This window comes from Myxocyprinus asiaticus, chromosome 49, assembly GCF_019703515.2.
Source record: "Myxocyprinus asiaticus isolate MX2 ecotype Aquarium Trade chromosome 49, UBuf_Myxa_2, whole genome shotgun sequence".
Classification (NCBI taxonomy): Eukaryota; Metazoa; Chordata; class Actinopteri; order Cypriniformes; family Catostomidae; genus Myxocyprinus; species Myxocyprinus asiaticus.
Genome location: NC_059392.1, coordinates 5959377 through 5987147, shown reverse-complemented (window position 1 = coordinate 5987147; position 27771 = coordinate 5959377). Strand labels below are relative to the sequence as shown.

The 27771-nt window shown below is 37.4% G+C and overlaps 1 protein-coding gene across 1 annotated transcript in view; it reads left to right on the top strand.

The window, feature by feature from the left end:
• Positions 1 to 5401: 5401 nt before the first annotated feature.
• Positions 5402 to 27771, top strand: part of ahr2 (aryl hydrocarbon receptor 2) — a 99737-nt gene continuing 77367 nt past the window's right edge. Inside the window, exons 1-2 of the mRNA XM_051693234.1 lie at positions 5402 to 5728; positions 18181 to 18368. Coding sequence (XP_051549194.1) covers positions 5670 to 5728; positions 18181 to 18368 — 247 coding nt within the window. The 5' untranslated portion in view covers positions 5402 to 5669. The remainder of the gene's footprint in view (positions 5729 to 18180; positions 18369 to 27771) is intronic.

The window sequence follows — 27771 nt, the reverse complement described above, 5'->3', positions numbered from 1 at the left end:
CACGTTGCTATTCAGTGGATAGGGTGTTCTGTTGGTTGTTAGGGTGTTGCTTGAGGTCACTATACAGTTCCTAAGGTGTTTTGAATGTTTTTTTGCACGTTGCTATGCAGCTGTTAGGGTGTTCTGGTAGTTGCTACAGTAGGTGGTTGCTAGAGTGTAATTGTTGGTTGCTAAGGGGTTGCTATACGTTCCTAACGTGTTCTAAATGGTTTTAGCATGTTGCGATGCAAATGCTAGTGTGTTCTGGGTGGTTGCTAGAGTGTAATTGGTGGTTGCCAGGGGGTTGCTATACGGTTCCTAAGGTGTTTTAATGGTTTTTAGCACATTGCTATGCAGATGCTAGGGTGTTCTGGGTGGTTGCTAGAGTGTAATCTGGTGGTTGCCAGGGGGTTGCTCTATGGTTCCTAAGGTGTTTTTAATGTTTTTTATCATGTTGCTATGCAGATGCTAGGATGTTTTGGTGATTGCTAGGGTGCAATCGTTGGTTTCCAGGAGGTTGCTATACGGTTCCTAAGGTCTTCTGAGTGGTTTTAGCATGTTACTATGCAGTTGCTAGGGTGTTCTAGTGGTTGCTAGGTTGCAATGGTTGGTTGGCATGGGGTTGCTTTATGGTTCCTAAGGTGTTCTGGGGGTTACAATACTGTTCCTAAGGTGTTCTGAGTGTTTTTTTAGCATGTTTCTATGCATTTGCTAGGATTTTCTGGTGGTTGCTAGGTGGGTGCTTGCTAGGATGTAATGGGTAGAAGCCAGGAAGTTACTATACTGTTCCGAAGGTGTTTTGAGTGTTTTTAGCATGTTGCTATGTAGTTGCTGCTAGGGTGGTTGCTCGGTGGTTTCTAGGGTGCAATGGGTGGTTGCCAGGGGGTTACTATACTGTTCCTAAGGTGTTCTGAGTGTTTTAGCATGTTTCTATGCAGTTGCTAGGGTTTTCTGGTGGTTGCTAGGTTGTTGCTTGCTAGGATGTAATGGGTAGAAACCAGGAATTTAGTATACTGTTCCGAAGGTGTTTTGAATGTTTTTTGCACGTTGCTATGCAGTTGCTAGGGTGTTCTGGTAGTTGCTACAGTAGGTGGTTGCTAGAGTGTAATTGGTGGTTGCTAAGGGGTTACTATACGTTCCTAAAGTGTTCTAAATGGTTTTTAGCAAGTTGCTATGCAAATGCTAGGGTGTTCTAGTGGTTGCTAAATGGTTGCTAGGATGTAATGGATAGTAGCCAGGAGGTTACTGGACAGTTCCTACGGTATTTTGAATGGTTTTTAGCATGTTGCTATGCAGTTGTTAGGGTGTTATTGTAGTTGCTATGTGGTTACTAGGGTGTAATATGTGGTTGCCAGGGGTTATTATACAGTTCTTAAGGTGTTCTAAATGGTTTTAAGCACATTGATATGCAGTTGCTAGGGTGTTCTAGTGGTTGCTAGGTGGTTGCTAGGATGTAATAGGTAGTAACCAGGAGGTAACTGGAGAGTTCCTACGGTATTTTGAATGGTTTTTAGTACGTTGCTATGCAGTCGCTAGGGTGTTATGGTAGTTTCTATGTGGTTGCTAGGGTGTAATGTGTGGTTGCTGGGGGGTTGCTATACAGTTCTTAAGGTGTTCTGAGGGGTTTATAGAATTTTGCAATGCTGTTGCTAGGGTGTTCTTAGTGGTTACTAGGAAGTTGCTATGTGGTTGCTAGGTGGTTGTGTACTGGCCCAAGTACAAATTAACCCACCTCCATGATATACTGGAGCCAGATTCACGAAACGTTCTTAAGAAGAAATTTCTTCTTAACTACCATTTTCTTCTTAATTTTTAACTTAAGAAAAAAAGTTACGAATATTTTGTATTCCTGAAAAAAATTCTTAAGAAACTTCTTATCTTTTTTCTTTAAAATCGTAGTAAAAAACATCTTAAAGTTAGGATAACCTCACAGTTTTCTTAAATTCTAAAAGGTAAGATATTTAATGAATTTACTGGATTTTTCATGTTGAGTCTGAAGTCGCAATGGGCTGTTTATGTAGAAATGAGATTTTTAGACCAAAACACATTTCTGACTGTTTTGTGATTAATGATATTTTTATTTTCAGCTTTCAAACCATGTAAATGTTATCACCAAATTCAAACAATAAATGCTGTTTTGAAGCTTCATAATGTGGTGACCAATCATGCTAATTCAAATAGATGCACTGCATATAGTGCTCTCTTTCTGCGATCATTAGGGTTCATAGAAACATTTATTAAATTATAACATTAGAAAGCTGAGACTTTCTTCTCATGAATCCGGCCCCTGGTCCCTAGATATGGCTCAGGTCCCTCCTGTATTTTTCTCCTATTTTATCATCCGCCAAAATATTGTAATCATAATCGTAATCGTAAAAACCGTGCGCAAGATGTTACGTCATGTGAAAAACCAAAGTATGCACTAGCTTTTAGGGTCAGGGGTTAGTTTAAATCTCTAACCCTAAGTATAAGCAATAGTAATAGTGATCTCGGTCTTAGAAAACAACACTAATAATTAGCATTACTGATGAAGGAAGGCAATAGCAGTGTGCAATTTGTGTGTGCATCCAATAAAATGTATCATTTGCTTGTAGGAAACAGATTTCAATGATTTTAAACAGCAGTCACTCCTGAAAGTTGTTAAAAAAAAACAAGGCAGCATTGTTTTACTTTTGGATTGCTTAAAATGTTCCAAGAACGCAACTCTGACTCTCTCTCCTCTCTGTCTCACTGTTCATTCAAATAAGTGTATGTGTGTATTTCCTGTTTTTTAGTTGTATAAACTGTGGGTTTAAAGACAATACCTTAGGTGAAGACACAGAAACCTGACTTGTAGGGCGGGAGACTGCAGACACCATAACAGGCACGTCCGCAAAACACACACTCCCACTCATACATACAAATGATTAAAAAGCAGGGAAATCTTATTTGGGGAAAACCGGCCTGAGACGCATCCTATCTACTTACTGAAACTGACATATTACTCCTATAGCTTATCAGAATCAGAATCAGCTTTATTGCCAGGTATGCTTATACATACAAGGAATTTGTCTTGGTGAAAGGAGCTTCCAGTGCACAAATATACAATACAGCAACAAGACAGATATAATAATAATAAAAAGAAAAGATAAAAGAAAAAAAGAAAAATTGAATAGAAAATAAAGTATATATAGAAAACAAGTATATATAAGACTATATATATATATATATATATATATATATATATATATATATATATATATAATATATATATATACACATACACACACATACATATATATATATATATATATATATATATATATATATATATATATATATATACACACACACAAAAACATACATAGTGCAATTTTAAATACAAATCTATACAGTGCAAGGGAATGTAATGGCAGAAAAGGTAGGATGTGTTGGATAAATATAAAAAGACTAAACTGTGAATTACACATAATTATTGCTCAATGGGGCAGTTTTAACTGTCCATGAGATGGATAGCCTGAGGGAAAAAACTGTTCTTGGGCCTGACCACAGTTCACAAAGGTAGTGGGCAGGGTGAGTGGGGTCCAGAGTGATTTTTCCGGTCTTTTTCCTCACTCTGGAAGTATACAGTTCTTGAAGGAAGGGCAGGGGGCAACCAATAATCCTCTCAGCAGTCCGAACTGTCCTTTGTAGTCTTCTGATATCTGATTTCATAGATGCACTAAACCAGACAGTTATTGAAGTGCAGAGGACAGACTCAATGACTGCTGAGTAGAACTGCATCAGCAGCGCCTGTAGCAGGCTGAACTTCCTCAACTGGCGAAGGAAGTACAATCTTTTATCGCTAGGGATGGGACGATATGGTTATCTCATGATTCTGTTCGATATACGAAATGAGGTTCACGATTCATTATTATCTCGATTCGATATAACACTTAAAATACAAAATATTACCATTTATTTTTCTGAACAAATTGAGCAAAATACACATTTAAATTTCTAATCAAAATAAAGTTCTTTAATACACAATATAAATACTCAAAGTTTAAGTAATAAGAGTTGCTCTAGAAGAAAAGATCACAAACAAATAAGCTTTCAAAAATAGTGGGGTACTTTCAGGCTGATCAGGTGCACATAAAGCAATAGAACTGAACAAATCCTGTCCTGAAAAAAATATGCGAAAGTGAATATTTTACTTTTTAATCATTTGTTTGTCATCATTATTGTCACATTTTAACTTTGTAAAAATAAAACATTTCTACATTCTATTAATTTATATTATATCATGAAATTATATATATAATAATGATATGAGCTATCACTGTTTTAAATAATGTGTACAATTAACAAGTAATAACATTGAGTTTACATTCATTTGTATAAGAAACTCTAAAAAGGTTACTGTCATTTTAAGAGTTCAAAAAGCTGCTCACTGAAGTTCAGCGAACATCAACCAGAATCTCCCGGTTTCTTTAGCACATCCATGTTGAGTGAGATTAAAATTAAAATATATATATTTTTTATAATAAAACTGTAAAGAGCAGAAAGGATATTAAGACACATTATAAATGAAAGTGGAGTGCGCCTCATCTTTGATGGACACACATTACACAGAGGAAACGATCCTTTTTAATTTCAAGCACTTTTCATCAAAACAATTTTCCAGGTGTTCTGGTACTTAAATTTCTAAAAGCTAAATTCAAGCACTTAAAGAACCTTAAGGGAACCCTGTGAACTGTATAGAAAAAAGCACAGTAGTGGATATGTTTTGCCATATTTTCTGGTTCGCGATATATCGAAATTCGATATATCATCCCATCCTTATTGCATTGCACATTTACAAATGTATTGTTAGCTACAAAGGCAGTGTTAGCCTCAGTCACCATGAACCTTTATATAGTTTTTTTCCAATCCAATGAAAGTGAATAGTGACTGAGGCTGTCAGTCCCTAACATTCTGTTTAATATCTTCTTTTGTGTTCCACCAAAGACAGAATGGCATATGGGTTTGGAATGACATGAGGGTGAGTAAATGATGACCTTTTTTCACAGTAACAGTGACTACAACACGGATAATAAATGCACAGGCAAAGCAAAAAATAAAGGCAATTTCAGTAATTACAATAATATTACAGTTGTCTATTTATGTATTTACAACGCATTGATCGATTTTGAAACTCCAGCCTAGTGAGGGTGCAGTCTTATGCACTCTTATGTTCTTCTCTGGTCCACCTTAAAAGCGCTCCTCTGTATTTATGATTTCCTGAAAACTCTTCCAACCAATAACAGAGCGTCCAGGTTACCTGCCTGGCGCTTTAGGCCTAGCGACGGGTTCTCATTGGTCAACACTTGGAACTCCCAGCCAATCAGCTATATGTAGGGGTTGTTTGGAGCCACTAGAGATTGACAGAGAAAAAAAAAAAAAAAAAAAAAAAAAGGAAGAAGGAAGATTTGTTCAGCTCACGCCATTGCCATCCGCCGTAGAGGATGAAAACTTTCAGAAACTTTTCGCGTTCATTTTAAGCTGCTTTCGGTACACAAGCTGTACCACCGACAGGAATTACATCTGACTGGAAATATTCGCTTCACATGAGAGGATTTACGGGTCGGGCTTGCTGAAAAACGCACACTGTCATCGAAATTGAATAGGAAACTGAGGGGAATTTACATGCTAGTCATATTTTAAAGACTTCTCACTGACATCAGACAACCATGTCCGGGGGTATCGGTATATATGCGGTCAAGAAACGAAAAAAGCCCGTTCAGAAAATGTAAGTTTTTGTTTGTGTGTGGGATGTCTCATGTCCAAGTTCAAAGCTCCCGTCTCGTGCATCAAGGTTATTGTTATAACGTACCAGAAACATCGAAACAATTCGAACGCTAGTGTTCGAATGTTACAACGTAACATACTGTAATTTTAACGTTCTGTGAGTAGAATGGAACGCATTCCATTCAAAAATGTTTTTATTTTTGTGAGAAAACCTTCTAAAACTATGTTTGAAGTTTGTGAAGTTACGTACATGTGCGTACGATGTCTTACAAATGTCGAAATTGGAATTGGTGGCGTTTCTTATAGAAAACGCTGTTGTGAAAATGAAGTTTACGCATGATTTAGATCTTGCAAAACGGTATATGCCGATTTATATATATATATATATATATATATATATATATATATATATATATATATATATATATATATAAACGTGTGAAGATAACAAGGTGTACATATTTTTTTCTTAAATGGCAAGTGTACTAAAATGATGATTATTTTTGTTTTGTTTTTTTGGTGCAGACAGTATCGCGTTTATGTCTGCAAAATAACCTTATTTTAATCTCGGGTGATTTTGGACTTTCTAATGAATCTCAGGATATAAGTGGGCAGGTGCTGTTTGTTTTCACGTGTTTCATTGTTGCTTCGCAAACAATAGAAAGTCAAAATTTGACCCAGTTCTGTATCTGGGGGCTCCCAGACTTCGTCGGGACACCTTAATATTCGGGCTTGGTGTATAGTTTTGGGTCTGGCATGGAAATAGTACTCTTTCATTAATCATAATCAAGTTGAGAGTAAGTGGCGCTCTCACGCGATGCTTACAAGAGGGAGGGGTGAGCTTAAGGGTGGGGGGGGGGGGGGGGGGTTGTTATGTTATTGTAATCTGATATAACACTTTTTTTTTCGCTTGCTCTCCCCTCCTCAAATGAACATTTTTTTAAGTCACGCAAACTGTTATGCAACTGCTCTTGTTTTATGATTTTACAGATAGTTTAACTGGATTTTTTTTTTTTTTTTACGACTTAGCTATATGAAATGCCAGGAACATAGTTGCTGGGTCAAGTTTATTAGTTTGGAACAACATGAACTGGATTGAACTGTATTGATAGGAATGTTTGTCCCACTTCTTGTACACTATCTTTACAGTGTCCACATTACACATATTACAAGCAAATATAATGAAATGCAATAGTGGTAATGCTAACAAAGTGTATTTCTGAGCAGATCCACAAAATAATTCATGATATAATAAATCATGTCCATTTTGTCATGTAATCTTAAAAGGTGCGTCATGCGGAAACATCTGAATTAACTTATTCAAGAATCAACCAGACTTCTTTAGGTTACACCAATGAAGGTAATTTTAAAAGGTCAGGTAAGTTAGGTAATGGCATCTTTAGGTAACGACTGCACATTCGACTCTTTACAGTGTATTTAAGTGAACATACTGTGACATGAACACTGATGTAAAGTGTGTGACTCCTTTTCTTTTTTCGTATGTGTTTTGTTAAATTCTGAAACTAAGGTTTTGTTGTGCTCTTATTTACATCACACATGTTGACAGTCAGGAAGGATTTGTGTAAGTATTTAGCAGTCTTTGTATGTCTGCACCTTGATGTGCACCCAGCGTATTTGTCCTGCAAACACTCTAATAAAAGTGCCGTGGCGCAGATCCCGTACCTGTTGACAGCACCGTCAGGCCCACCCACCAGGTTATGTGTATATTACACCCGTCATTGGTGCAGGAGACGGAGGACCTTTGCACGGTATGTCTGCACTTCAGAATAGCTACTTACTGGAGCTTGAACTGCAGCATGTGTTTTATAGTGCTGATAGACATTAAAACAAGCCAGTAGGGTGGCAAGGCTTTGGAACGGCCAAAGACTGCGTATGACACAAAGAGGGTATTGAGAGTGTAACCGGACTCCTGGCTTCACACCGCGGCTGCTAGAAGTTAGAATGCTGCAGAACAGTAGAACCTCTTTCTCTCACTCACTCGTTCACTCTCTTCCCAAAGAAACTTGTCAAGGTTTCATCACTTCTCATCTATGCGAAAACATAAACATAGGAGCAAGAAATGAACCGGCTCACCTCTGCTGGAACCTGCAGCTGGAACTTTAAGTGGAAGTTTTCAGCATCTTCCAGTGGGCTGTTTTAAATCTGAAGTATGTAAGTATTTAACGTTAAAGTAGGGCTGGGCGATTCATCGAATTTTATTTTCAATTACGATTTTGGCTTCCAACGATTATGAAAACAAGATAATCGAGATAAAACGATTATTGTGCCGCATTCCGTTTTGCAATGAAACACCCCGGCATTGTATCTTTAAAGCATCCTTTATTAAAGTAAAAATAATAAGGAAGCGGGTTATGAAAATAAACTCCGAAACTGGCATTTCTCTGTGTGGTCAACGGCGTGTCTATGATGTGACCGGGGAAGAGATTGAATCTTCTCCCGACTGATGCACACTCTGGCGTGGGGACGCTCGTCACTTGCGCGCATTTGCTGCAACAAGATTATGACGTGATGGCTCGCGATGAAGTGAATCATAATATATGTGTCACATTCACTGTGTCTATCTTATCATGAAGAAAATCGGTGATACGCAGCTCTGTTAAGAAGAAAATGTTTTTTTTATGAGTTAAAGATGGATCGAAGTGAACATAAAGGAGAGAGAGTGAAGTCTTTGCCCATTATACACTGGAACAGTTTTTGATTAGTCTTTTTTGGCTTGTTTTCCAAAATAATATAAAAAACTCCAAAAAAAAAAAAACAAAAAAAATAAAAATGTACATTTACTTTAGGAGCTATACTGCAGAAGAAAAAATTGTTATCAGAGAATTTTGAAAACAATATTTAATCAGGGCTCGACATTAACATTTGACTGGGACAAATGGATTTTTGAAGGGGCAAGTTGAAAGAGAATTTTACTTGCCCAACCAGACAAGCAGACTGATTAAAACGTCAATAACGAAAAAATGACCAGCTAGGCCTGTGTCACTTATTAGAAAGTTCTTATTTTTATTCTGCTGTTGAAAATAACCCAGAGCACGTAATTTTATAATTTGTAAACGATCTAGTAACAGCTGCTCCCTGTTTGATTGACAGGCGGTGTATGTGTAGGTGCTGAACATGCGCATCTGTTCCGAAAATGCTCGCACTAATGCTCACGTGAATGGTCAAATACATTTCAAAATTCTGCCAAAATGCCCGTCTTAGTAAGGTATTCATGTAAACACAAAGAGTGATGTCTAAAGTGAACCTAAACAGCAGAGAAAAAAAGTGGATTTGTATTATATGTCGGACTTGTAAGTATAAATGTAAGCTAATAGGCCAAAGTATTCTCTGTTAGAGGTCGACCGATAGTGGATTTTGCCAATACCGATAACTTAGGGGGTGAAAAAAGCCTGATAACAGATTAATCGGCCAATAGTTTTTATTTTATTTTATTGATTTATAGAATGTTAAAAAAAAAACACACACACACACACAAAAAACTTTCTTAGCTTTTTTTATTCATAAGTATTGAAATTGGAGACACAATGTACATGCTGACGGGGCACGTTTCCATATAGTCACATTTTTCTTTTCATGTCTTTGCTTTAAGTTAGAACACTGATTAATTAATCAAAATAACAGCATTTGCACTGAAGTGAGGATAAAAATATGGATGAATATTGTTAGTCAGTGATTGTTTTTATTTAACCAAATTGCTCTAACTGTAGACTCCTCCAGCGCCAGCCACAGAGGAATAAAAGCATCTATCTGCATTGATTTTTGCAGATAACCGATAGTTCCATAAAGCAAAGATCAGCACCGATTAATCGATAAAACCGATATATATCGGTCTACCTCTATTCTTCGGTTTTCTGTGTGCCAGTTCCATCATCAGCACAGTACGTGCCAATTGTCCTCATGCAGACTAGTTGAACTTAGTCTCCTGTAGCCAGATCTTTGACTAAAACAGCAAAGGTCTCAACTGTATAACAGCTTAGATTAGCCAAGAACCGGCCACTTAGACAGGAAAAATCATATAACTGACATGTAAAGCAATAATTCGCAGCCCGTTTTGCCATTACGTGCAGTTTAGGGGTGGGGTTATCAGAAATATATGATACCATAATAAAAGAATGACATGGGGAAAGCAATCAAATATATAATATGGCACGGCAATCTCCATGAGCGATTTGCACAGAAAAGACACAGGAAAATAGCAGAAAATGTGTAGAGAGTCTTGAGTACAGCACAGAAAACCTCTTAATAGAGAATTTCACAGACATAACTACATAAGTAAACAAAGCAAAATATGCGGCTCTGCTCATGGATTTCCACTTTACTTTCTGCAACGTGTCTCAAACGAAACTCTTGAATATCTTTTAAAGATTTGATGTCACTAACCTGACAAACTTGGGCAAATCTGGGGATTATTTTGCCCTCCAAAAAAACACTCATTGTAACGCGGAACCTTGTGAACACAACTCTGTATTCAGGCGGACTGATAAAAAGTCATGTGTGCATCTACAAGTGGAAGTTCCATCAAACCAGCCAATCGCATTAGGAATGATTAACTTCAAAAAGCATTTTCCAGTTTTGTGTTTAATGTGCATCAGATGTTAGTGGATGGACTGAGGACAGTCCGTGGACGTGCTGTCAGAGGCGTAGACTAAGTTTTTGTAGACATGTGGACACTCCACATCTTTACTCGTCATTGGCGTATGCACCTGCCTTTGATTGTGCTCGATTATTACAATGCAGTCATAGTGTGCATGCCTCGATCATAAGTACACATTGAGAGGCTGAGCGTGCAAGCAATGGAATGATGCACAGAAAAACTAAGTATACCCTAGCCGTTAGTCTTCACAGTTCATAATCTCTGATCTAAATGCTATGACTTGCTCCGCCTCTGAAATGACTTTCCTATTCCACTGACATCACATAGGTCATGTGGACTTTTTGGTGATGTTAACCAATTAGGCAAATAGCTACTGTATTTAGGCATTGTTTTAGCAAATGAGTATTCTAGTCTGGCTTCATTCTGGTTTGGACCACCCACTTTTTACAATTCAGTCAATACATAAAGGATAAAATCAAGCCTTCAATTTTTTACCCACAGAATATCCTGTTTCACTCAGAAATATGGCACATTACGGAAGTAATTGGAGAATGCTGTGTGTTGCCAAATGCCATTTTACTTTGACTTTAAGCTTTTATTTGCAAGGCAGTAAACAATGCCGTAAACAAGTTGTTTTCCACTTTTTCATCAGGAGTTCATTGTGTTATTTGTCTTTTTTGTGTTTTGAGTTTAAAACATCCATTAAGCAAAATGAATGTAGTATGCACCGGCATGTTACGAATTCCTTTTATAGTTGAGGTAAAATTTGAAAAGATGCACATTTTGCAAACTAATAGTGACTTTTTGTGTTTCTGAACAAATAGACCATCCTGAATCTAACGGGACAAAATAGTTGTTGGTGTACACAATGTTGTTGAAAGACATGCATGACGATTCAAGGGATCTGTCCCCTCACTTACCCCTTAATGAGTAGTTTTATTCATATGCTTGTGCAGCTAAGCAAATAGCTGAATTTATTCCCAACCCTGAGCTTCACCAGATTGGAAAATGAATCTGAAACTGTTTAACATAAGTCATTAAGCTGACTTGCATCCAGCTGTATTTTAGACTGTCCACAAACTGAACAGACTGCAGACTTCAGGGTCATTTAAAAACAGATTTTCTCATCAGTGTCCAATATGAATAAATAAAGGTCAAATTGCTTGGACGTTCATGTCTAAATACCGAAATGCTTATGCGCAGTGGTCTGTTTATTGAAGTAGTAAATCAAAGAGACTGCTTGCTTGACAACGGCCCCGCCCCTCTTTTGCCTCTAACCATTATGTAAGGCAGTTACATTTGTGTCCTGACAAAGCACCTTCGAAAAGACATGTTTACTGTACTCTGCCTTTGAGATGGGTATTTCTGGCTCGGGAGTTGGTATATTGATACCTGGCTTTGATGTGTGCTGAAACAAATTTGGGTCAGTACCAAAATGAAGCCCCTCCCTCATGGATTAGAGTTTTAAACCCTCAGTCAAATACCCAAACATCTTGTCTCGAGGAAGGCTAGAGGAAAGCAGTCACCTGATAACGATAGTGATGCACCTTAATGGTCGGATAAAGTTGCACCTGAGAATGGTGACTGAACATGAATTTGTATTCATGAATTTGTACAAAGTGACCCCTGGGCCTGGACGATATACTGTGTGTGTTTGTGTGTGTGTGTGTGTGTGTGTGTATATATATATATATATATATATATATATATATATATATATATATATATATTTATTTATTTATTTATTTATTTATTTATTTATTTATGTATTTGGTCTGAAATGGCTTATTTTGAAGAGGTATGGTCAAATGGTTTAAGCAAAAAGACATGTTTATTTTATTTCTGTTAGCCCTGTTTTGCATTGCATGTAAACACCTTTATGGGTGTTCTTATCATATTATCCAAAGTGTTGTGCGCATGAGTCTTTACATCTTGACGTCAAAAGCAGAGAATATTATGATGATTTCAAAGCTCATATACACCCGCTTTCTTGCATTGTCTAATTTTTTTGAGTACGATTATTTTTGGCAGTTATCAGTGTAGTGGTGTGCATGTAAACACACTCAGTGTTGCTTAATTGTATATCGGCAACAAAACTGGTGTGAATATTTTTGATATCGCAAAGCCCTAGCTGACTCTCTGGGTCAAGGTGACCCGACACGGTGTAATGCATTGAATGCACGCCATTGGAGCCAATTTTAGTTCTGTTATTTTTTTCCCCAACTCTGTTTTTGATTCAAACCAGATGTGGTTGAGTTTCTGCTGAGGTTATCGGGTAGAAAACAATCTCTCTTGGCTGAATTCACCCTTTCTCCTGTGATCTCAGATCTGTTTTCATGTTTCCATGTAAGAGGCAATGTTAGGGTTTTTGGTAAGGGGGGTGCTGGACTGAGATCTACACACAATAGAGAATCATAGAATTTGTAGAAAGATTTTTCTCAAACTAGACTGCCAAGAGCTTTCAAATTGTTGGTTTTGAGTGTCCTCAGTAAACCTTTCGAAAAACGTAATGCAGGCTGATGAAAAATACGCTTCTGTGCAACAGTGACAGAACATTTTGAAACCTATTTCCAGTGGTTGGGTTTTTAAGATTAGTGCAACATGAAAAGAGAAGGAAAATAAATAAACCAACATACATTTAGAGAATGAGTAAATGAGAACAAAGAGTCAAGTCTTGAGATGGTCTTCTGTGTATTGCAAGCGGCATGAGACACCATATTGCATGTTGGGACCTGCTAGAAGAAAACAATTATGATGTCACACCTCATGTGTTTGGCCTGAGATGTTTGTGCTCAAGAGAAGAGAGAAAGAGAGTTTTCAGATGTTCCCTCTTGAGGGATGTCTTCAATGAGAAAAGTCCCTCAACCTCAGCAACCACAGTAAATGGTGGGAGGTCTGCATAGTCAGTGCCAAGGGTTTAAACTCAAATCATAGTGGATCTTTACCCACTTTTACCAAACAGACATAATTCAAACAGAATGTCGAGAAGAATGTATAATGGTTTTGGTCTTGGATTGTGTTTCCCGCATTAGAATCCAGCATCCAGTGTTTCCTCACAAATAATAATGCATTATACTGAAGAACAAAGCCAGCATGCTAGCAATTGCAAACATCGTATTGCTGATAACAGTTGTTTTTGAGAGAATGTTGCAATTAGTTTGACTATTAGTACTACTAATTTAGCTCTCTAATAAAGGCTTTGTTTTGAGGTTTGGCATTAACAAATTATTTGGCCTCATAATGGACTAGGGCTGGATACAATGCATATGATTAAATAAATTGTTATGCATCACAGTATCCTAATTGTGTCGCATTTGAAACTGCACAAAATGTGTGTGTGAGCTATATTTTTCACCCAACGCTTTGCTTTTTTGAAGACTTGTTCCAAAAAGAATCATCCGTTGATCAGAAAAACAGATATGTTTGATCCAACGTTGTTATGTCTCACTGGTCAGGATGCTCAAAGAAAAAGCACAACAGAGCCACACTGGCCCCTTTTACACTTTGCATTAACATGCGTTTTCTGTGATCGAATCGCTATCGAATAATACTTAACCACATTAATTGACAGCACCCAAGATGCATTTTGATTGGATCACTGAAACCACTTTCGGAGGTGGTCAGGGACGGTTTCTGACCACATTCCAAGAAGGTGTCACGAAAAGATGGAGAATTTTCAGTTACCACATCCTCTGATGTAGTAATATGCAAGTAGCTTTTCCATTTTGTGCTGGTAACTTTACGAAAAGAATAAGAATAGCTTATTTATAGTTGTCTCTATAAATTAAATTGGGCAAGGAGAAAGTATTCTAACTAGGGCTGGGTATCGCCAACCACCTCACAATATGATATGTTTTGTGATATATACGTGGTTTAATTTATCGCAATGCATCACAATATCATTATTGGATTGCCATTGAAACGGTACCAAACAAGTGTTAGTGACGGCTCTAATTTTAACATTGAAAAATTACATACGTCACCTGTAAATAAAATAAAAAGTTGAAGAAATAACCCTTGCTTACACAGATTGTTAATTGGGTGTTTTTGTATTAAGTGCAAAAAAGATAAAGGCTGTGCTGTACGATCAAATAAATGGAATCTCCAGATAACTGAAAAAAATGGTGAACCAATGGCGCCGCTACAATGACAAACCCCTCTGTGTCATTCTAGAAAAATGGAGCTTGGGCCGAAGGGGAAGGAAGGGGCGGAACACACTCTTTTGTCCCCACAGGCTCTATTTTCTATACTTTCTTTCTGGGAAAACATAATTAGGGTCCAACTCGGATGGCTAGAGTTACTGCTTGGAGTCTTCTGGGCTGGCAGGCAATGAAAAGGCCGCACAAGGTTGAATTACAGGCATAGTTTTAATGGCCATGATTCCAGTAAGAGAGATCCAGCTGAGACGGTGGGTTTTATATCTGAAGGGTGGACAGTTATACTAGTACACAAATGTTGAAGGAAATAATTGCTGTCTTATTCCATTCCTCATTAAAATTTGTCTCTCTTTAATGAATGACATGTCAGTTGCATAGCCTGGTTATTACATCTTAAGATAAATATGGGTATAGCTTTTTTGTAAAAATCAACATGAAGATTTTAGGTTCAAATTTATTGAATGAAAAAGGCAATGTGTATATTTTAAGCGCTGTGGCTGGCTACAGCGATTAGATTTGAATCTATATTGTAATCGATCTACATTACAGTTTTGTTATGAAAAAATTTAATTGGCTTTTGAACTAATCTTGCCTGTCCACGGCAATGATAAACAAAGACCTTTTAGACATCTATGCAATGCCACAAACATGCAAGAGAAAAGCCCTCTAAAGACTTGGGAAATGTAATTCAGAACTTAAAAATCAAGACTTAGTAACTCAATGTTTCCAAGCATCAGGCCCGGTTCCAGATCGGAATCACTGAGGGTGCTTCTGAAAATGGTGGGGGTGCTCTGTATAAAGTGGAAATGTAATGTAATTACAGATTTTTTTTTAATAGATTAAATCATGTTTAAATGCTTCTAAAACAACGTAAATAACAGTTTTTTTATGTACAAAACATTTATTGCTTATTTTTTTCACATGATCTGTCACTGAAAATGACAGCAAAATGCTGCGCTTGCAGATTAGGACATGCTGATTTGCACAATCATACGCAAGTTTTGATGCAGCAATTGTAGCAAATGCAGGGATTTTTGTGTGTTTGCTGGGATTCAAGGAAATCTGCTTGCCAATTTACAGTATTAGTGTTAAATATTCTATTGAGCAGGGGTGTGCAGGTATTTTGGTTCAGGGGTTACATCAGCCGTTAAGTTCTGCATAATTGTATCTTTTAAGCCCAGAAATAGTGCACTCATGCACCCAATGAATGATGCACAATTTTCTGAAGTGGATACTGTGGGGCCATTCTGCGATTGCTTGAAGTTTTGCTGCTACATTTCTATCGCGTGTTAGTAAAACTGAATTAAGACTGAGTATAATTATTAATTGTTTATTTTACCATACTTCAGTGCAGTTGTAATTTAGTATTCAGTTTAACACTCTACATCAGGAGTCTGGTTTAATAGTGAAATAAAATATTTGGAAATTATAGATTGTAAAGGTTTATTTTAAAATTGGACGCAAAATGGACACATTTACTTGTTTATTCTGAAAACATTATCAGCTCGTTTACACACTCATGGGTCATATGTGAGTCTCGTCAATGGTTTGTTTGGCGTCCTATTCAGCACACAACTGAATAAAACAAGTTGCATGACACTGATAAATGATTACTGCCAGAGTAACATTCACATACAGGTGTGAGGGACTTCAGCATTTCACAAATAACAAACATATTCCTCTCTCACTTGGTTTTGCTTGCGTGTCCCCTCCGTGTGCGAATGATGAAAGATCTTTTGGGATTTTACTAAAGTTCATCACTGAAAAGGTTTGCTCACAGACTTGGCACTAAACAGCACACACAGCCTCACAAATGGACACAGAGTGACTGCATCACACTTTTCTTTGAGCAGAATATTGCACTATTGAGCACTAAGTATTTTATTTTTTTCGAAGAGGAGAGAGAAAGCGCACACTCGAATACATGGTTACCATATTGCATAAATTAAGCATGGTGAAAATATTTCCAATTTGTGCATTTCTGATTGGGGTGTTGCATCTATTATCTGGCAACCCTGAGCATATTAAAAGCTTGTGGATGCGCGATAGATCCCAAAGCCAGATAAATGAAAGATCTAATTAAAAAAAGTTCATGATAAATCAACCTGCGGGCAGCAGTTTGCCCTGGTCTGCAATTAAGGGTGCTCTAAGCACCCCGTAGAACCGTGCCTGCCAAGCATACATACCCTGAAACTCAGTCAATATTCAGTCTGTCTTTTGTTTGTGGCATTCACAATAAATGAAAAAAAGAAAAAAGTATAATGTTAGCAAAATCCCAGAGATATCCCAGATGCATGGTGCATCTGGTAAGTTTTTGTTTTCCAATGGAAAAAGCCCCAAAATCTAATTTGGAGAAAATAGGGCCTGTCTGAGGACAAATGTCACATTTAATCAGAAAATAGAGAGAGATGGCTACTACTTTGTTCCTGGCGCAGGCTACTCTCTGCATTTTATCAACAGTTTTTTTACCAGCTTTAAGTCTAATGGCAATTGGCAATTCAAAATCGACCAGTCAGTGACAATTCAACCATTGTGACCTACCAGAAAAATAAAGAAACTTACTTTCCATAAAGAAACGAAGACTGAGGAGACGGTGGAAAAAAAGCCTTCAGTGTTTATTGAACAAAACATTTCCAGAGTTCCATGGTGCGTGGAATTTTATTATCTCTCGACTCATTCGCATAGTGCTCTCTTTGTGATCAGGATGTTGGATAAAAGGGAAATGTGGTAGCGTTGAAGATGTTTTCATGTGATTAGCCCGAACATCTAAGAAATGTTGACATATCACTTACCTGAAAGCACTTGAGAAATGCCCAAACCCCTATTTATAGATATTTATGAGTTGACTTGTACCAAAACAAATGATTTGCCAGTTCCGAATTGCTCTTATCCTTTGTTTATTGTACACAGACACTCATCCTTTGTACTCTTCCTTCTGTCTGAGATCTTTACTTGGACAGTTTCCAAACATTAAGGTCACTTGCATTCTTAAAGATTTGCAAACAGGCATGACGTGACAAGTTTCCAGTAATACGTTTTCAAAGAAATTTGTCCACATCTACAAAAATACTGTGTGTGTCGCACAGTCACCATCAGTAACGACATAGTTGATATTTAAAGGTGATGTTAAAACACTGTGGCTCTGTTCCAAAAAGTCTGACACAACAACATTTGGTCAACCAATGGCGTCAGTTTGGGGTGGGACCATCTGTTTGCCCAACCAATGGGAGATGGAGGAGTGTTTGGGAAAAGCCTTTCTGTAAACAATAATTCGTTTCTCAATTCCGTTTGGTGATGTCAGTGGTGCAGAAATTACATGCTTTATCTTCAGTATAGTAGTATTTTGGACCAATGAGATTTTACTGTGGGTGGAGCTACACAGCATGTGATGGATCTAGAAACCAAGCAACCAACAAAATGCTGTTTAGGACAAAAAAAAAAAAAATCACATTAAACATGGAATAAAAAGCTTTTATCGCTTTATTACATTACACTTGGTTAGTACGGGGTGTGAAGCTGTTATTTATCTTTAAGTTAACTAATTTTGCACATTCTACAGTTCCACAAACTTATCTTGGATTATTACAAATCAAATTTTCTTCTATTAATGGATAGAAGGCACATCGCAGTCCTTAATAAGCAGTCTAATACACGTTTTTCTCCAATGTTCTCTCTTTTCAGCCCCAAACCACCACCACCCGATGGCATTAAATCCAACCCCTCCAAACGACACAGGGATCGGCTGAACAGTGAATTGGACAAGCTGACCAACCTCCTGCCCTTCTCAGAGGACGTCCGTGCACGGCTGGACAAACTATCGGTCCTTCGACTCAGTGTTGGATACCTGAAGGTCAAGAGCTTCTTCAATGGTGAGCTCAGGAGCTTTCTGATGACATAATTCACGATCCAGTTGATTGCCGATTGTTAAAATCAAGTTAAAGTTAAAATCAAACATCCTGTTTTACTCATAGGTCACATTATAGAAGTATAAAGGGTTGTGAATGCTGTTTCATGTTGAATTAAATATAAGACGCATTTGTTTTGGTTTCAGTATCTACAAATATGGCCTTTTTGCTACTTTAACGAGATTAGAAAGGACAGAAAAAGATTGGGAGATGAGGGGGCAACAGAATAGGGAAATGTTATGAGCCAGATTCGAGCTCATCTAACCTACATGTGAGCGCCATGGCTAAAAATGTAAAAATTAGGGATGCACTGATGTATCAGCCAGTCATTGGTATCGGCCGATCAGACATCACCCAATTGTTTAAAAACAGACATTATTTAATTTCTTTCAAAGTTGTGTAATAAATTAATAGTGATTTGAAACAAGGTAGCATAAAAAAGCAGAACAACCAAAACTATTGGTATCGGCAGATGTTGTTCTAAATAATCGGTTATCGGCATCGGCGCACAGATTTTGTATCTGTGAATCCCTCGTTAGAACGTGTGCTAAACGCTAAGCCATAGCTCCAGCTCAAGTCAGTTGTAAACCAGCTGTTATGGTCACTGATTAATAGTTGCCTCACCAGTCAGTTTGATTAAAATTTACATTGAACTTGATTTCTTAAGTTCAATGTCGCAACCAAAGGTTGATGCCCTCTCTACCACATGAGAGGCAAGAGTAGACAGGAAGCGGCACATATCACCCACAATTAGAAGCTTGATAGTTTTCAAGATGCCAAATGTGTGAATATACTTCTCAGAATTATGATTCAGTCTCAGTTTAATGGTATTTTCCCTTTTACTGTATTCTCATGCATCTTGAGTAAAGTTGTACTGAATTTGTTTGCATACAGAATTTACCAAATGATCCAAGTCACATGGAAGATGTGCAAGAAACTGGTGACCTTGTCATGGTTATTATTACTGGAAATTTACAAGGGAGCTGATGGATCATATGATGAGTCTACAAGCTTTTGAAAATCGGTTCTCAGTGAGAATAACCATAATCTTTTCTTTTTTTTCTTTTTCCAAATTATACATTTTTACTTCAGATCTTCAGCCAAAAAAGGCTTGTTTGTTTGTGTGTCTTTGGGGGAAAAACAAAAACAGAAACATCTCAACATGAACTTGAGTGACGTAGGATGTTCTCATGGAATTAATCGAGAGGGTTTCTAAGAATAATACCAAAAAGAGGCCAAAAAAGTGTCAACAGAAGGTCAAATCAGTAATTCCCACAGTAATTTCATATCAAGTCTGAGGGATATATTTAATTGTTTTCCAGAAAAATACAATATTTTAAACCCATGAGCCTTTATGGTTCTAACCAATAGATGATGACATTTTTGAGTGAACTTTGCCTTTAAGATGGTATCACTTCTAGATGATCATGTAAGGACAACGGACTTGTTGCTTTTCAGGCTTTACCCTTATGCACTTCATTTACCTGTCTTTCCGTGACCTTTGCTAAAGTTATTATCATGCAGTATTTGGATAAAGTATTGGTTTGTCCACCATAACATAAAGAAAAAGTGTTAGTAACCACTTATAGTGGTTCTGCATTTCTTCATCACCAAGATGTGAACTGAAAGAGCACTTGTCCATATTGACCTTTCTTTTCGTAACAGTAGTCAAGTCAGAGTTCTTTATCTCTAGCTCCATTATCTTGTTTTGCAAACATGATAGTGGCAGAAAGCATGTGTCTTTTTTTTTTTTAACTGTTTAGCTGAATAATCACGGCAGCTATGAAGTGTATGCAGAGAATTCAGTTGTGAAAAGACACAGGGCCTTATGGAAAAATGAGTTTGGAGTCATCTTGGCACCATCAGTGGGCAAGTCTGGCGTGGAGAGTGCTGAATCAGACAACATGGAGTTCCTGGCACCATCACTGACTCCCCACCTTGTTCTGTCACACTGAGCCCATCTGAACAAACAAGCAAATACAGTGTTTGCTGGAAACTTGCCCGCTGTGGATGGGGATTCAAGAGAATAGTTAGTAACCCTTGTGTAAAAAGGTTAGGAATTAGAGGTTTTTCTTTCATATTTCGAAGTATTATTTTTTTCTCGCTATACTTCTTCATAACGTCAAGGTATTGTAACGTCATTAATTATAATTTTTTGTTACATTATAGTCATCACAGTCAAGGGGGAATTTTTTTAAACTATTTCAGAGTATTCCGATATTTTATCTCATGATACTTCATCGATATTCTAACACCAAGAATTATTATTTTTCGTTACATTATAGTCATCACAGTCAAGGGGGATTTTTTTAAAACTATTTTGAAGAATTACAACATTTTATCTCATAATACTTTATCAATATTCAAATGCCAAGCATTACTATTTTTAGTTGCATTAGTCTATGGAAGTATATTCCGGGCTGTGTTCAAATTGTATTTGCAATTGCGTTTTCTATTTGTGGACGCATAAATTGTGACAATCCAAACGCAATTGCAAATCGCATACTACTGTTTGCATTTTCATTTACACAAACATACAATGTCTGCCAAATTTCAAATGGAAAAGCAAAGTCCATTTGTAATTGCATTTCCCATGTCTTACAAGTTATGACCCTGTCATATCTAAAAAGCAAAATCAATTACCCCATTTGCTGTTTCACTTCCTCTGCTTCCCGTATGGAGATGGCCAAAATTCAAATGGGATCCAATACCCTTTGCATTTAAATTTCCAATGCCTTACACAGACACCTGTCAATCAGTGTTGGGGTGAGAGTTTATTCTGTGGGGCATGTTTTTAGTTGGACTATGAGGCGCGGTACTTGACAAAGTGAAGCGAACAGTGCGGGTCTGTGGGAGAGTTTGGACATGCGTGAGAATGACCCAGCGTGTCCGCGGAAAAAAATTATCTGTGCGAGAGAGATGCCAAACTCACAAGAGAGCCTCAGTGTGCAGGAAAGAGATCAAAACTCTCCGCGATAGAGAGTGAAACCACGCAAGAGGAATTGAACCATATGTATATTTGTTATGTATATTATATATATATATGTGTATAGTAATTATTATTGTTAATGCCAGGAACATCCTACACAGTGTATTTCAGAAATTGAAGATGAAAAAGAATTATGAAACAAAAAGACAAAGTCAGAGAAACAATTATAAAAGTTTGTACATCAATAATTGGTAATCAGTGATCTGTAGATTTTATCTTAGTCAACTATTAATCGATGATTAATCAACTTATCAGATGTTTCACATCTTGCCATATGTTCTACTATATCATGTAATGTAACAAATTTCATATCATATAGTAGTAGAACATTTGCAATATAAAGTGCAGATAAAACTGTTTGAAAAGCAGTAAAATAGTTCAAATAAAGTACAATTATATTAAAAGAACAAAATAAATGTTGACTGGTAAGAGATAGAAGACAGCAAGGCGCTCTAAAATGTAGTCGATTGTGATCACTTCCAACTAAAAACACGACCAAAGTATAATCTCCAGCCTCCAACACTGATTGACAGGTGTCTGTGTAAGGCATCGGAAATGCAAGTGCAAAGGGAATTGCGATTCCATTTGAATTTTGGCGGGCTCCATACGGGACGCCAAGGAAGTGAAATGGCAAAAAAGGTAATTGCAATTTCAATATGACAGTGTCATAACTATGAAGACATGGGAAATGCAATTGGACTTCGCTTTCCATTTGAAATTTGGTATACATTGTACGTTCGTGGAAACGAAAATGCAAACAGTTATACGCGAATTGCATTTGCATTATGTCACAATGTATGCGTCCACAAATAGAAAATGCAATTGCAAATACAGTTTGCAATTTGTTTTGAAAATAGTCCAGAATATACTTCCATATTAATCATTGCAATTAAGGGGGAATTTTTGTAATACAATTTTTAATTATTATGATATTTTAACTCGCAATACTTCATCGATATTCTAACACCAAACATTATTGTTTTCAGTTACATTATAGTCATCGCAGTCAAGGGGGATTTTTTGTCGACTATTTCAAAGTATTGCAATATTTTATCTCGCGATACTTTAATGATATTCTAATGGAAAACATTAATATTTTTAGTTACACAATAGTCGTTGCAGTTAAGGGGGAATATTTGTAATAGAATGTTAAAGTATTACCACATTTTATCTCACAGTACTTCATTGATATTCTTGAACCAAGAATACAATTTTTTTAGTTACTTTTAGTTACATTATAGTCTTTGCAAAGTATTATGATATTTCATCTCACAATACTTTATCAATATTCTAACACCAAGATTGAATTTTTTTGTTGCATTTATTTACATTTACAGTCAACACAGTCCCAAGTATTTCTGTTCGACCACAATGCAAACTCAGAAAAAGCTAAGAATTTGAAGAAATCTCATTTTTAAGGGTGTTCGTACAGATCTCCGTACATCTAGACTTTTTAGAAGGGTGTTTGTGTAATCCCTGCTTTAAAAAAAAAACTTGTTTAAGTATGTCGCCCATCCTGACCAGCTAAAGAGCTCCCGAAACCCCTCTAAAACCAGCCAACAGACCACCCTGAATAGACAGGGAGACCAGCAAAGACCATTAAACCAGCTAAGGCTGGTTTAAGATAGTTTATTAGAAGGTACGCTGCTCCCTCAGTTTAGCTTTTTTATTTATTTATTTATTTATTTATTTATTTGTGCAAAGCAACAACGTCCAATTAAAGTAAATGGAAAATGAATAAAATGTTGCAATACATCACAGTTTTGAATCTCAGTACACTAAACATAATCGCAATATTATTGTATCACAACCCAGGTATCAATTTTACTGAAAATATTGTACAGCCTGGTTTCTGCTTATTTCCACCCCTGGTAATGCTGGTGTGTTTGTAGGACAGAAGGTCTAACCCAGTGTGATATCAAAGGTTTCTGACCTGTCATCATTTTACTGCCAGACTAGAACTTCCCTTTCCTTTGAGGAACTGGCCGTGCATTGTGTGGAAATTTATCATGTCTTTTTTTGCTCCTCCACCCTTTATATTTGGCCTCCAAACAAACAGACCACCAAAGGCTTGGCAGAGACTCAAATGTGCCAGCCTGCTACCACCCACCCCTCCCCCCAAGCTAAGCTTTTTTTATTGTTCTTATAAAATAGTAACAATTATAAACAGGCATTTGGAGCAAAGCAGAAGAGCTAGAGAGAACAATAGCTTAGGAATGAAAGGTAAATGTAAAGATAATTTACTAATCAATTCATTTACTCACCCATATGTCATTCCAAAACTGTATTTAGAAAGTCATATGAGTTTTGAACAATATAAGGGTGAGTAAATCATCTTATATCCCTTAAAGCGTGACGCAGACAGTCCAAAAGAAGAGTGGTTATATTTGACCTGCCCACAAGATTTTGCAGCTGCATCGAGCACTTGTCACTTGTTGTGTTGCAAGTGTTTGTGTGGAACTTCCTTAGTAACCAGAAGTGTGAAGCAGTGAGACGTGAAACATGTCTGGCTGTATATACAGTTGAAGTCAGAAGTTTACATACACTTAGGTTGAAGTCATTAAAACTCATTTTTTAATCACTCCACAGATTTAATATTAGCAAGCAATAGTTTTGGCAAGTCGTTTAGGACATCTACTTTGTGCATGACACGAGTAATTTTTCCAGCAATTGTTTACAGACCGATTGTTTCACTTTTAATTGACTATATCACAATTCCAGTGGGTCAGAAGTTTACATACAGTAAGTTAACTGTGCCTTTAAGCAGCTTGGAAAATTCCAGAAAATGATGTCATGCCTTAAGATAATTAACCATTTAGCTTCTGATAGGAGGTGAATTGAATTGGAGGTGTACCTGTGGATGTATTTTAAGGCCTACCTTGCTTGATATCATGGGAAAATCAAAAGATATCAGCCAAGACCTCAGAAAAAAATTGTGGACCTCCACAAGTCTGGTTCATCCTTGAGCAATTTCCAAACGCCTGAAGGTACCATATTCATCTGTACAAACAATAGTGCGCAAGTATAAACACCATGGTACCATGCAGCCATCATACTGCTCAGGAAGGAGATGCATTCTGTCTTCTAGAGATGAACGTAATTTGGTGCAAAAAGTGCAAATAAATCCCAGAACAACAGCAAAGGACCTTGTAAAGATGTTGGAGGAAACAGGTAGACAAGTATCTATAGCCACAGTAAAACAAGTCCTATACCGACATAACCTGAAAGACTGCTCAGCAAGGAAGAAGCCAATGCTCCAAAACCACCATAAAAAAGCCAGACTAGAGTTTGCAAGTGCACATGGGGGAAAAGATATTTCTTTTTGAAGAAATGTCCTCTGGTCTGATGAAACAAAAATGGAACTTTTTGGCCATAATAACAATCATTATGTTTGGAGGAAAAAGGGTGAGGCTCGCAAGCCGAAGAACACCATCCCAACCGTGAAGCATGGGGTGGCAGCATCATGTTGTGGGGGTGCCTTGCTGCAGGAGGGACTGGTGCACTTCACAAAATAGATGGCATCATGAGGAAGAAAAATTATGTGGATATATTGAAGCAACATCTCAAGACATCAGCCATGAAGTAAAAGCTTGGTCGCAAATGGGTCTTCCAAATGGACAATGACACCAAGCATACCTCCAAAGTTGTGGCAAAATGGCTTAAGGACAACAATGTCAAGGTATTGGAGTGGCCATCACAAAGCCAGAACTGAAAAAGCGTGTGCGAGCAAGGAGGCCAACAAACCTGACTCAGTTACACCAGTTCTGTCTGGAGGAATGGGACAAAATTCCAGCAACTTATTGTGAGAAGCTTGTGGAAGGCTACCCAAAAAGTTTGACCCAAGTTAAACAATTTAAAGGTGATGCTACCAAATACTAACAAAGTGTATGTAAACTTCTGACCCACTGGGAATGTGATGAAAGAAATAAAAGCTGTAATATATAATTCTCTCTACTATTATTCTGACATTTCACATTCTTAAAATAAAGTAGTGATCCTAACTGACCTAAGACAGGGAATGTTTTCTACAATTAAATGTCAGGAATTGTGAAAAACTGAGTTTAAATGTATTTGGCACATTGAAGATAAACAAAACTGTTAATCAAATTTTTTATAAATTATACACAAAGCAAGCAACAGACTTGTCTGGGATTGGTCATAATGCTTAACCGCTACCAAAAATATTTTTCTTAACTTAAAATTATTATGTAATCTCAACACAAACACTTTATGTAAAAAGAACCTAATTTAGGGGGCCTGGGTAGCTCAGCGAATATTGACACTGACTGCCACCCCTGGAGTCGCGAGTTTGAATCTAGGGTGTGCTGAGTGACCAGGTCTCCTGAGCAACCAAATTGGCCTGGTTGCTAGGGAGGGTAGAGTCACATGGGGTAACCTCCTTATGGTCACAATTAGTTGTTCTCACTCACAAAGGGGTGCGTTGTAAGTGTGCGTGGATCGCGGAGAGTAGCATGAGTCTCCACATGCTGGGAGTCTCCTCAATGTCATGCACAGCGAGCCACGTGATAAGATGCGTGGATTTACGGTCTCAGAAGCGGAGGCAACTGAGACTTGTACTTTGCCACCCGGATTGAGGTGAGTAACCGCACCACCACGAGGACCTACTAAGTAGTGGGAATTGGGCATTCCAAATTGGGAGAAAAGGGGATTAAAAAAAGAACCTAACTGCATTGGGTAAACCCAACATAATTAGACATGTCAATGTTACTCAAGCAAGTCTCTTATTTTTTTTATGTACTAACTAGTGAAAGTGAATGTTAGCATGCTAAATAATGTACATGCTGGTTGGAAGAAGTACATAGTGTAGTTTAGTAACTATACTATGGTTAGCACAGCAATTGCTCAACAAAGCGAAAACATTAAACACTAACAAGTATCACCCTTTATACAGTATTCATATTGAACAAAAACACACAAAATATAACATATCATTTTAACATTTACTCTATCGAGTCCCATGCCAAGCATGCTGTGAAATGGAAATCCCCTGCCCAGTTTCATCAGTGATACATTAACACCACAAAAAGCATTCATGTGGTCCCAACTCAAATGGATTATAGGGCATATCACAGTCCGTCTTTTCAATACATTGGAGGTTGATAGTGTCTCACTTTTTAAAGCTTTAGGAATAAAAAGTATAATAAAAGTCTTAAAACACAAAACACAACTCTTGCATCATATTACAAGTCTTCTAATGCCAAACGATAGTTTTTGATTGCAAACAACCCAAAATTTTAGTAATTTTATACCTCATTGACAAATTTTTTAAGCTTTAAAGTGAGGCACTATTTATTATAACATCTCCTTTTGTGTTCTGCATGAGAAAAAAAGTTGTACGCGTTTGAAATGACGAGGGCAATTTAAGTAAATTAAATTTTTGAAGTGAATTATTCCTTTAATTTTGCAGCCCTTGCACTCTGTCAGCCCTTGCACTCCACTTTCTCAAATAATTACTGCAAAATCAGGAAATAACATCTCAGAAACTCTTGAAAGGGCATTTCGGTGTGGTATGGTGAGCTTGAATTGGCCCAGGCTGAGCTATTTTCAGTCCCTCTCGAAGAGTATTAACTGGTTCAAGGCAGCGAGTACAGTAACTCCTTTATCAGCATGACTATTTTCGTCACTGGTTGTGAAATGGAGCAAGAGCCATGCCCAGGGCTACGGATTCCTTTCCGTCTGGCTTCTAGCAGGTCAGACAGTGCCTTTGTAGAGAATGGATCTTCTGTTGGGTGTCCTCTGACCATCTGAGGTCTTGGAGACAGAGGGAGATGGAAAGATCCAGAAGGCTGTGCTGAGAAGAACAGCGATATTCGGTCCCACGGCAAGACGCACAAACGCCGCATTGTGTGAGCTGCACTGTGTTGATGAGGGTCAGGTCTGGAGGAGTGACTGCATAGATCGGACCTTGTCTGAAGTGTAATGTGGTGTGTCATTGGTCTGGCTCAGATTTGACCTTAGGGATGAATCCAGATTACTATAGCGGCGCCTGGAATATGGTGGAAAGATGGAGAGAGACAGACCGAAAGACCCCCTATTAAGAGTTTCAGATTGTTCCTTATTCGTCTTACATTTGCATCTATATTTTTTCATTTATCAGATGCTTTTATCCAAAGTGATTTGCAAATAAGTAACATCACTAGCAGTTCATAATACAAGATATGCAGTATCACACTGCAAAGTTTCAAGAGTGATCTAGAATTATATAGAAGCTAGAGCAGAAGGAAATGCAGAAAAGTAAAGACATTTTTTTTTTTTTTCTAAATGGGAAGAGCCTTTTTTTATGGTTGTCTGATAATTAAAGGGAAAGTGCCAAATAGCTCAAAATTAAATATTTAAATAAATCATGCTAAAATTGTT